The following is a 12,065-nucleotide window of genomic DNA, read 5'->3' as shown; positions in this document are numbered from 1 at the left end:
ACTGTTTTCCGCCTGGTTTAGAATCGCTGCCGGCAGCCGAAAGAATGATCTCATCTCTATTTGAGCCATGCATCTGACGGCCGCGCACAAGTTCACCATAACACTGGCCGCTGATTTATTAACTGTTTGACCTATTTTCTAGGTCACACTGATTGTTTTCTAATAAACTCGCATTGATGCCCTGCCCTCCACCGCAAGGGGGGCAATTCAACGTGATGTCACACTGGAAGGGTCTATTCTGTTCAATGATTTTAAAATTGCATTCTGATTTTTTTATTTTTATTTTATTTTAATGAATTAATGAGCATACAAATACGAATATAGCCTAATTTGAAAAAAATACATATGTACAACAAAATACATATGCATGTGTGTGATATGTTATGTATTATATGTTTACATGATTAATCTTCTTTTATTTATGAATAATATTCCTACTTGTAATATTTTATATGTATAGGCTATTGTGTATTTTTTTAAATAATGTTTTTAGTATACACCATGCATTGCTTTGACAATGATGGGCTATTAAATTTTTAGCATGCCATGCATATTGTGCAAATAGTAGCCTATATGTCAGTTGTTTCGCTTGTTTTCTGATTCAGGAAGCGCCACAATGTGAAAGTACCTTCATGATTCTATTGGATTAGCTTTAATTTCTAATTGTATGGTTTACATTTTGGTGTATTTGGTGAATGTGATTGTGGAAGATTTCAAGAGCTGACCAAAACCAGAAAACAGGTGAGCCGTGATTGGTCATTACCTGTTCCTCAACACAGGTGATGTCATCTTCAGTCGACAGCAAGTGGGGGAAAAAAAGTGTTTTAAAGGTGTTAATTGTAGATAAAAAAAATAATGATGTTATCAAATGTATTCTGAACAAAATATTAACTTTTTACTGCTGAAAATGGCTCAATGAGTCAATTACCCTTTTAACGTCCAAGGGTAGAATTGAATGATGTATGACAATGACTTGTGTAGCCGTTTTAAGCATTAGTAGTTATTATTTCGCCATTATTTTTAGAGACTGACGTTATGCTGGTGAGCACTTACGCAGGTCGATGTTGTGTTTTGTTAGACGTAGTTACGGAGCTGACAAGGCACGATTTTCCCCACAGCTCGATGACGTCTGTGCCTCTCTTTCTGTCTGCCTATGCGTGGGGCACCGAAGCCAAAGAAGGAGGACCCAAAGGGAAATTTTCTGTTGACACTAGGTGGCAGTATTACTCCACAAAATGAAGCAAACGAACGTGATGCACGCTAGCGAAGAAGATGATTACGTCACCTTTAGCCCAGGAAGTGTGTAGTGTACAGTACTGGGTAAAGCTAAACAATTCAAGGCGGTTGTTTTTCATCAAGAAATAATTAGGCTTACGTTTCGACATGGACGGTAGGTTATTATTTAACAGTTTATAGTTTTAACCTTCACAGGAACACAACTATTTTGACACACATAAGGATTTTATCTTTGTTAGCTTGGAAAGACAGTTAGCAAAGATGCCGTGTTAGCATTTCATGTCATTACAGCTTGTTTCCAATAATGACAAGGAGCCAGATGATGTATAAACTTTCGTTAATGTCTTAACCTTGGCTCCCCGAGTCTGTTCTTTTTAAGAAAGTTATGAGCAGAGTTATTTGTGAAGTTGTCGCATCGACAAACATCACACGTAAACATTTGCAATGAATCTCTTCCATGCTCCTGTAGTGCAGACAATTGACGACGCCAGGAATTAAAAATCATACAAATATTTATTGATGTAATGTGGAGAGTGGGACGAAAACGTATGTGAAGCCTTGGAGTTTCTGCATAATTTCGTCATAAAATGTTGAAAAGGATAAATGAACAAGTGTTTGTTTAAATTAACGCCACACAGTTTTAATATTTTTAGGGATGGGCCAAATACCAGGTATTTGTATCAGCATACCACATCGGACACCCTCTTGTGGTCCTTTTTCGATTAGGAACTAGAAAGGGGAAAAAAGTTATGTTGTCAAGTCATCTAACCAACCACACAGGTTGTTAGAGTCAACTTCAACACATTTTAAAATCAAAATAATACTCACAAATCAAATTCGACAATCCAGATTCCAATGCGTTTCAATGAATAGAGATTTCAATCACCAAATTGAGCGCAATTGATTGTCTTTTTAAATAATTTGTCAATTTTTGGGGGGGAAGGAGGAGGGTTGTTGCTTGTTTAAGGCTCCTGCAAGGAAAAAAGGCACCCCATTAGGGCTGGGCAATAAATCGAATTAATTTGATACATCGTCATTTTAAAAAATCAAATCGTTGAAAATTTGCTAAATCGTGAAATCGAGTTTTGTCTTCTGGATGATTAAAAGCTGTTGTTTTTATGTTCTGTTACATCCGAATGCTTTTATGTGTTGTAATGTTTCACAAGTGGCAGAATGTTGGATGGGTGGTTTACAAGATATATGGACATTAGCTACCAACTACTTAATTGTGGCATTTAAGCACAAACTATGAATGTTAAGATTATTTTAAAACTAATCTAGAATCAGTATACGTTACTGGTGTCTGAACATTTTGCACAGGAATTATTTTTGAATAAATGAAACCTTTAAGTAAACGTTTGTTGGATTTATTAGGTTAAAATCGTAATCGTCCTGAATGATTGCAAAAATCGAGATTTTATTTTTTGGCCATATCGCCCAGCCCTACACCCCATTCCTGTATATTGAGACAACCAGATGAACCAGTTTTTTCCAGTGCAGGCGGACTTGTGCCACCTGTGCTGCATCCTCCATAGCAACTCTGTTATTGGAGATTGCATGCGTTTTTTGTCATGGGGAAATTTGATGTATCAGAAGTACTAGCGGTATCAGTGACTTTTTACGAGTAAAAGTATTCGTACTGGTATAAAAAAAAATTGTATCACCACATTATTGAAATAACATTCTAGAGGTGCATATAAATCCTTAAAGATTATGAGGGATTTTCTTTTCTTTTTTTTCTTTTTTTTTTTTTTAAAGTAGGGCTGTGAATGAATCACAGTCTGACTGTTTAAAACATGGTTGAAAGTTGCTGGGTGGGGGTTCACAACTTAAGCCAGTGTTCATCTCCTACACGCTCAAAAATTAGAAAGAGTGCCATCTCCTCATATTCTATGAGTGCGTTTGGAAATATACTCCAAGCGCACTCTGCGCCACTCCAACCATTCAGAGACTCAGGAGTAGAGGTGGGAATCTTGGGGCAGCTCACGATTCGATTGCGATTACGATTCAGAGGCGACGATTCGATTATAAAACGATTATTGATTTCCCCCCAGGCAGCAGAAAAAAAACAATGTATTTTGGCGCTTTTAATGTTTCGTACATTAGTTACAAAAATAGTACAAAAGTCCTCTCAGGCCTAAATAAACTACTATTTCAGTATCAAGTTAACAGTTCAAAACAGTAAATAAAATACTCAAGTCCTCATTCTGTAACAACAGCTTTTAAGTATATTCAGTCTTCAACAGAATAAAACATAGCATTGAGCAAAAATATATTATTTTTATCCACTCAAAGGTGCACTGAGGTATAAATGAAAGACAATGTGAACTACTACTTCAATACAAATGCCTTAAAAAAAAAAAAAGTGCTTTCCTGCTTTTTAAGTTGTGTAAAGATGAACATGTAAACATTAAAGTTTCTCAGAGGTACAAAAAAAAAAACCCTCAAGTGCTTTTCTGCTTTTTAACTTGTGTAAACATGAACGTGTAAACATTAATGGGATCGTTCGGCTTTTTTAACATGAATCTCAATTTGATCCTCACCTCCCGTGTGTGCGATCAGCGCTGACTTCGGCGTTGGACGAGAGGAAAATAGTCCAGCAAGCTGGCTGGGGTCTCGGAAATAAAGCGTTTTTCTTCTAAAAACTATTTGTTTTCAAAAGCGTGATACATTTCCACCACAATACTCTTTTCTGAATAAAGTCAGACGCCATTACCGCCACCACTACTTTTCTGTTCGTTCGTTCGTATCACTGCGCGGCGCCCTGTAGAACGCTAACCGACGCACTGCAGCCAGCTAGCTGATACTTCCGCCTGAAGTTGTTTGCCTTTTCGGAGCAGGTCTGATCTCACGAAGAGGTGGGTTGGTCAGCTCAGCCATGCTTGTTGTTGTTTTGAATCTCGAGGCGTGAGTTGTGGATGTGTACTCTCGGTCCGTTCCAAAAAGCGTCCCGAAGACCGCGCGCGCTACTGCGTTTCAGTTCCGCGTACTTTTCGCTCGTTTCGCTTCCCTTGGCATATTTATATAATCGGAATTTGGACATTTGTGAATCGTTCTCGATTGTTGCACGGCCGAATCGTGAATAATCTAAGAATCGGAAATTTTGCACACCTCTACTCAGGAGTGTTTTTCATAAGTGCTGTACGGTTATTCAGGTTGCCACAAAAGAGTGCTTCGGAGCAAGCTCTGGGCACTCCACAACCACGTCAAGCAGTGAAGATGGAAACATTTCAAGAATGAACTGCTGATTGGTTTACTTTATAACAAAGGATGGATTTGGAGTTAATAGCGTTTTCATTGTCTGACTGGAAGATATTCTGCTGCTGTGGTGTAGAAGTAGTAGCAGTAGAACAAATCGGGCGCGGGGGGTGTCTGACAAACTTGTTACCAATCAAAGGAGTCAGCTACATTGTCTCTTAGTTGAAAAGATGTTTGGAACGTGTGTGAATATCTTGAAAACTGTTTGACTTCTCAGGAAAAAAAAACGCACGTGCCCACTCATCCACAAATACACCTTGGAGGTGCACCCAAATGTTTCACTGCATTGCATTCAACACTGCAGTTTTTTACGTTGACTCCTCTTTTTAAACAGAATTGCTACCGATCTTTTTCGGCAATATTATTATTAACTGGTAGATGATTAACTAAAAATGTGGTCATCATAGTTATTTATTTTAATCACAGTTCCCCAAGACAACTACATGTATCTTACTCAAAACTAGTATTGGTGGTTGAAGTGGTCAATGTTGGTTAGGATTTTTGAACATGTAGGGCAGTGGGCACCATTCAAGAAGTTTTCAGTGGTTCTTATCATCCCCAGTTATTTGATGTGTGTGGTCACTCATCTTGGCCTGTCTTAAAAACACATTTTTTTAACTATATGCTTTCCCAAAAACTATCATGATAAATAACATTGTTGAGGTATTTTTTAAATTAAAATGTAAAGGAATATAATAGATACATAAAAATAAATAAAAATAGGAATAATAGACTCACTCTGTTCACAAAAAAATGCACTGACATAACAGACTACACAGGTATTCAGGGTCACTAATACCTTTCCTCTCCTACCCCTCGAAAGGCTGGTCACACTGGTGCAACCTCCTACTATTGAGAAATTGGGGTGCCTGGGTGCCCAAATTGGTCTCAGCTGTATTTGTTGTTCTAGAAAATACGTTTACATGAAAACCTGTTCTCATGCAGACGTTCCACCGGTGGCAAAAATTCTAAGGGTTGTCTTAAAAACAAACAAAAAAAATACTATGCCGATATGTGTCTACATACAGAAAACACAAGTCCATCAAAAAACGAGAAGATACACAGTGCTGTGTCATCGCTGACAAGGGGGACGGAGGACGTTGACACCATCCCTGACCCCAAGTATAAGAGGGGATGGGAACCAGAACACAGTCTCTCAGAACCTTCTCGCGCAAAAACACGAGGGGCTCTGAGGGATTAAATAGGGTTCAGTTCAGTTCAGTCAGTTCTAATTTAAAAGTGAAATAATTATTTTATGATTAATTTCCCTTTAGTTGTCGTGCAATGGCATTTAAAATGCCAGACTGTCCTGTTTGTATGATATCCTAATTTAGCCAATTTGTCTTTCCACAGACACACTTTTCCAGTTAAAGGTATGTATTCAATATTTCGAGGAAAAAAAACAAAAAAAAACTGGCATATGTACATTAATGTCTTGCTCATGTTTCTCTTTGGTTACTAGTTCACCTCCAAACAGCTGGAGAGACTCGCCAAAAAGGCCGAGAAGGAGTCTGAAAAGGAGCAGGCTAAGGTCAAAAAGGTGAGCAAAATCCTAGTTTGCCATTCTTTTAGATTCACTAAAGGTAAGCTACTGCACCAACTAGGGGTGTGAATTGCCTCGTACCTGACGATTCGATCCGATTAATCCCAATACGAATTTATAAGTCGATTGTTGATTTTTTATTTTTTTTTTACTCAAATTTAGAAAATACTATTCAGTAAACTTGTACATGTACACTATTAAGATTTGTACGAAAATGTATTATTTATTTATCTGAAACTTCAGTCATAACTGTGAGCCACTGTATTTAACAAACAGGTTGTAATCAGTTTCATATTTGAACGGCTTTGAAATAAAATATGTTTGTGCTTAATGTTTCATTAATTAATATAACATGTTTCCATGATTAAAGGAAGGCTCCTTTAATTTTACATGTATGGCTTGATCGGCAGTAAATAGTTAGTTTAGCTACGAAAAATGCATAAGAGCTGAAGAATACACCCTTATATTGATTTATTTAACTTTTCTTCAACATAGAAGTACTTCCGTGTTGGAACGCCCCCGAGTGGTGACGTAACAAGTGTGTATACTCGCTTGGCGAACAGTAGTTCACGCAGACATAACAACGAGGAGGACACAAACTGTCACTTATGCCTTTGTGCATTGCAAAATTTTGCAAGGCGTCGGCAAGGAAAAACCCGCGAGACCCCCCTAAAAAAAAAAAAAAAAAAAAAAAAACCCACTTGAGTAGACAATGGTTTGTTTGCTAAGTGCTGTCAACCTCCCGAAGGACAAGCAGGCGTGCGCGCAGCGAACATTTCAGGCATGAGGACTAAGAAAATATGTTACAATTTGAGATGGGGTACGCCACACGCCTAATACTAAAGCCCAACGCAGTACCGAGTATCTTTAAAGAACCAGACGTGGGAAATAATCAAGCCGATGGAGGATCTCTGGCGGCTACTTCCGCAACTGCTAGCAACACGGAGCCTTCACTCTCACAACAGCCGGCACAAATCGAGGTCTCCCTACGGCCACTGAAAGATCTCGGAGAAGCGAAGCAAATTTAAAGCGAAAGGTAGGCATGTTTAGGGGGTGGGGGGGCATTCGTTATTATACTGCACGGACTGTTTTATTTCATAATTCATTTGAGTGTGAACATCGTCAAGTACGGGGACGAGGACGTTATGTTTTATTAGCTCGTAAGTTGTTTATACTTCACAAATTGACCATGTTCATAATCTTATTTTACCAAAAAATTTATAGAATGTGGATTAGTGTCATTATCATGTGTCGTGTGCGACGTACTACATTTGTGTTCTGTCCCGCTGTTCTTCCTGTGGTAACCAGCCTAGGTAACGGCGTCTCGCATTTCCTTACTTCATTCTGTCTATAAATAAACACGGTTAATACACAACCTTCTTGCAACCTTTCGTTTACATCATCGGGACGCTACGCAAAAAAAGAAAAGAAAAAAAACAGCTAGGGGAGGTTGGGCGCTGTAACGATGATACATTTAATTTTACTATTTTTTCTTTTTCCTGAAATAGTTCGTCAGTTCCACACGTTTTGCATTGCTCGTGCTGTGTGTCACTTTACCTGTTGGATATTGGCAGTTGAGATTGTCCGCAAGGAACCGATCCTCGAGTTCTTTCATTTCCAGCCAGCACACATTCATTAGCGGATTGTCCATTCCTGTGCAGCTCCCGCACCACCCCCCCGCCTGATTCACTCGTTCGTTAAAGTTTATTTTGTGCCCGAAAAGACCATCTGGCGCCACAACTTTCACATCCAAGGCAGACTTTCCTTCGGTAGGGTTATTTTGTCGTGTTGGATCGAAGCGATAAGGTTTAATCCTTCCGGGTTTGACGCTAGATGCACGGCTGCGTTGCATAGTGCTTCCATAGTGTAGCGTTTACACACTAGTGACGTAAACATCCGGGTTATTTAGTCACGTGTAACAAACATGCCGGCGTTCGATTCATTTTAACATCGGTTTAAAAGTTATTAAATGTACATAAAAAAATAATCACGTCACCAAATTAATTATTGAAAAAGTAGCAACTTTTTGCTGCTAAAAATGGATCAATAAGTAAAGTGTTCCTTTAAGGTGTGAACCCTAACCCTAATTAAGACATTTTCTTGAATATTTTTCCATCAAAAATGGACGTTTAAATAAAAATCGATTCGGCCGCCTATTGAATCGATTCGAGAATTGCGTGATGTAATATCACGATATATTGCCGAATCGATTTTTTTTTAACACCCCTATCACCAACTATAATTTGGCCTCATAACGATCCTGATCATTAGAATCAGGTGTGTTGGAAGACAGAAACATCTAAAACCTGCAGAACTCTGGCCCCCTGAGGACCAGGGTTGGGAAAGCCTGACCCACTGTATATATTCCATAATCCCAATATATAATTTTTCCTTAAAATTGTTTGAAATTAATGGCATTTGTATTTTCTTCTGATTTCTAGTTCCTGATTATAAAATATTCACATGGGGATGGCCAATACTGATATTGGCCCCAGTTGCAAGTTGAGAAAGGCTGGATATCGTGCTAATACATTCAAATCCTTGGAATTTCAGCCTTCCAGCAGTACATATTCTCTTGTCTTTTATGAAAACAGACTGATTATTGAATCAAAAGTGATTTGCAAACATGTTTTTACTGTAGAAATTAACAAAGATCAATATTTTTGCTTATTTTCTGACATGTGACAGACCAAACCTATAACTGGTTCCTAATCAATTTACAGGGAAAAAAAGTAAGTCAGTTTGATTTGCAGCCGTAATTTCATTTCAATAAGCCGTAATTAACATATACCGACCGGTATTTGACCCTGAAGCAGCCCCAGAAGTGTATATCAAACTAGTAACCATTCACATAATTAGTACCCAAGATAGTCTCGCTCAGTTTCAAGAAGTTTGGCAACTACAGCATTACTCCCTTGTGTGTTTTTATTTTGTTTGTTGCTTAAGGGAAATGGTTTTACAATAGGACTGGGAATAAAAATCAACTAACTTCGTTTAGTCAGACATGAAAATTGATCAACACAAAACATTCTGCTTCAAAACTATAATAATTTTAGAACCATATTCTCTGCACCGAGAACCAATGCTGGACGTACTCTTCCAGCAACAAGGCTAAAACAGCATTATGCCCATGGTTTGGTGTCACTTTATTTGAACGTTTCAGAGAGTTATACGTTGTTTAGCAGCAATTGCATTGCGGTCATTTTTCCAGGTTGATCTAATCTAGCCAATTGCATATCATGTCACAGCATGAGGTAGAGTCAATCACAAGTTGGCATGCCGGGGACCGGGTGCAACACCTCATATGACTGCTTTTCTTCCAGGTCCTTTTTATGTATTTACTAGCAAAGTAACAACCCTGTTTTAAAAATTTATTAAGTAAAAAGTGCAAATAATTGTGTTAAAATGAATGGATAAAGTAGAAAGTATAAATGAAATGGTACAAAGTACTGAAAACAATACTCAAGTGCAGTGACCATTTATTTGTGTTTTCTTGCTTCTCATCTATTAAGTTTATGCATAACATAAAATTAGAGCAGAGTTCTAATATTTGACTTGCGTGTCATGCTCTTCCCACAGGCTTTGCAACAGAAGAATGTGGAATGTGCTAGAATTTATGCTGAAAATGCCATCCGGAAAAAAAATGAAGGTCTGAACTGGCTGCGCATGGCATCTCGAGTTGACGCTGTGGCCTCTAAAGTCCAAACCGCTGTCACAATGAAATCAGTAAGTTAAGTGCAGTACATTTGAATTGAATTTGTAATATATGTACAGCTGTGCATGCAATATTGCCCTCAGCCAAATTTAAGTTAAAGATACATGACTTTTGTTAGCACTTGGGAGACTTATGTCACGTTCTTCTTAGCTTTACAGATGTACCGTTTGGGATTTTTAACTTTAATGACAGATCATTGTAAATATAAATGCATAGATTACACATTTGTGAGATGCATGGGAATAACCAAGCTAATTTGTCTTATTCTGCTGCTCTATAATTACTTCAGGGATGTCGTGTATGATAGATACAAATCAATCTTATACGTTCTTTCATAGGTGACTAAAAACATGGGCCAGGTGACCAAGGCTCTTGACAAAGCTCTGAACTCTATGGACCTACAAAAGGTCTCTGCTGTCATGGATAAGTTTGAAAGCCAAGTCCAGAACCTTGACGTCCACACTTCAGTAAGTGGTTGCAACCTCTGTTCAGCCTATTCTTTCTTGTTGTGTATTTTCCATCAAGCATTTAATGACGTGCTGTCACTATGGTAATTATTCTATCAAGTATTCGCCCATCCCCCAACTAGCGATGGGTACCGAAGACTGTATTTTTTGTAGTATGGACTGATCTGGTCGGTGCTTTCGAGCAACAATTCACGTAAAATCAAACGGTTCCTTGTTCCGGTAGCGAGACCACGTTGGGTACATTCAAATGATTAATTTCATCCCAATTATTAAATATATTACGTTCTTGAAAAACAACTGCACAAGAAACAAAGATAACACAATTATTAATATATATATGTGCTGTTAGTGTTTAACTTCATACCTTGTGTTGCACAGAACATTGCTTCACATTGTTTTTTTTTTTGTTGTTTTTTTTTAATCATAATGTGTATTAATTATACTTAAGTAATTGTAAAATGATATACCTTTATTTTTACAATTCTTCTGTGGCTCATTTATTTAAATTTTACATTTTTGTTATTTGTCAAGTTTTATACATTAAAAAGTAATAGTGAAATAGATTTTTACAAATATATTACTGTTATAAACAACGATGAACATTTATTACCACCCAAATAAAGAAAGAAAGAAAGAAGAGTAAAAAAAATAAATAAAAAAATACCAAAAATTGGTACCGCAGAGTACCGGTTTCGATTCCCAGGTACTGAGAGTTGGAACAGTACCGGTTCAAATGTGGAAAGTAACCATCCTACCCTCAACCCCACCTAGGTTGGATACAAGTTGAATTGAGTGGATCTAAGTAAGATATCTTCTATACATATATGTATTAAACAACACCAACAAAATTAGCCTGTGCTAAACAGTTTGTAATCGCGAATAGCATTAGCGTGCTAGCAATTAACACTTTAGGTAAACAAACACAAGCTAACATATAGTTGACACAAGGTTTCCCCCAGACAACTTGCTAAAACCGGTGGTCAGGGACAGATGGACAAAATTCCGTCTCGGATAATCTGTCGGATGGGTGGGGGACGGGGGGTGACGAATTGCATGCCCAAATCATATATCATGTTCGTCGAAGTGGTGGGTCGGGGTGGCGAAAATCATCCGGTGAATACTATTTGTCGTTGTCATTGAGGTGGAAAGTCAGTGTGCACAAGTTCAAAATTATTATTATTGGACTGTGTAAAGAAAGCCTGGTGGAGCGCTGGGCTTATAAAACGCTGGGGGAAAGCCTTATATCTACATTACATATGTAATAGTGTCTTAAAAGTCACTTACAAACGATGCTTCAACAGTATTCAATGAGTAAACAATGGTAGAGTTAGCTGTTAGTGACATGGGGTCAGTAACTTCCTGTTCCTGTCTTCTGGGCATGTTTAATGTCTGACTTCCCTCTATTGGTCAAGTTAGAAACACTTAAAACAGAGTGGCAGGTCACCGTATATTTTGGAAAAAATACAGCCCAAGTGGTTTTTAAGATTTTCTTAACTTCCTTTACTGTCTTTTGGGGAAGCTCAATGTACTGTATTGTCTTTAATTAAAAACCCACTAAGTACTAAGAGGCATATTCTCCCAGGTGCTTAAGACAAAAAAAGCCTCTCTGCGCACTGTGTCACTAGTATGCACCTTCATGAAATGTATGCACTCTGGGTGGATCGATTATTTAAATGAGGGCGACCTCTGTCTTAATCTAGCCGCGCGCGCCTATTCACCTAGACACGTAAGCATCTTATCTCTTGTGCGTGTGCCCAATGGCTGTGTATGTGCGCCTACTATTTTTGCAAGGATGGCCAAAGGTGACATCACTGTTATATTGAAGAAAGCATCAGCGCCAGTTGTT

The 12,065-nt window shown here is 38.1% G+C and overlaps 1 protein-coding gene across 1 annotated transcript in view; it reads left to right on the top strand.

The window, feature by feature from the left end:
- Positions 1–1,249: 1,249 nt before the first annotated feature.
- Positions 1,250–12,065, top strand: part of chmp1a (charged multivesicular body protein 1A) — a 26,440-nt gene continuing 15,624 nt past the window's right edge. The window contains exons 1-5 of the mRNA XM_077515526.1: positions 1,250–1,390; positions 5,848–5,867; positions 5,957–6,034; positions 9,617–9,763; positions 10,091–10,219. Of these exons, the coding sequence (XP_077371652.1) occupies positions 1,384–1,390; positions 5,848–5,867; positions 5,957–6,034; positions 9,617–9,763; positions 10,091–10,219 (381 nt within the window). The 5' untranslated portion in view covers positions 1,250–1,383. The remainder of the gene's footprint in view (positions 1,391–5,847; positions 5,868–5,956; positions 6,035–9,616; positions 9,764–10,090; positions 10,220–12,065) is intronic.

The sequence above is a fragment of the Festucalex cinctus genome, chromosome 3, assembly GCF_051991245.1.
Source record: "Festucalex cinctus isolate MCC-2025b chromosome 3, RoL_Fcin_1.0, whole genome shotgun sequence".
Taxonomy (NCBI): domain Eukaryota; kingdom Metazoa; phylum Chordata; class Actinopteri; order Syngnathiformes; family Syngnathidae; genus Festucalex; species Festucalex cinctus.
Note: the sequence above shows the minus strand (reverse complement) of the source record. Positions and strands in the feature narration are given on the sequence as shown.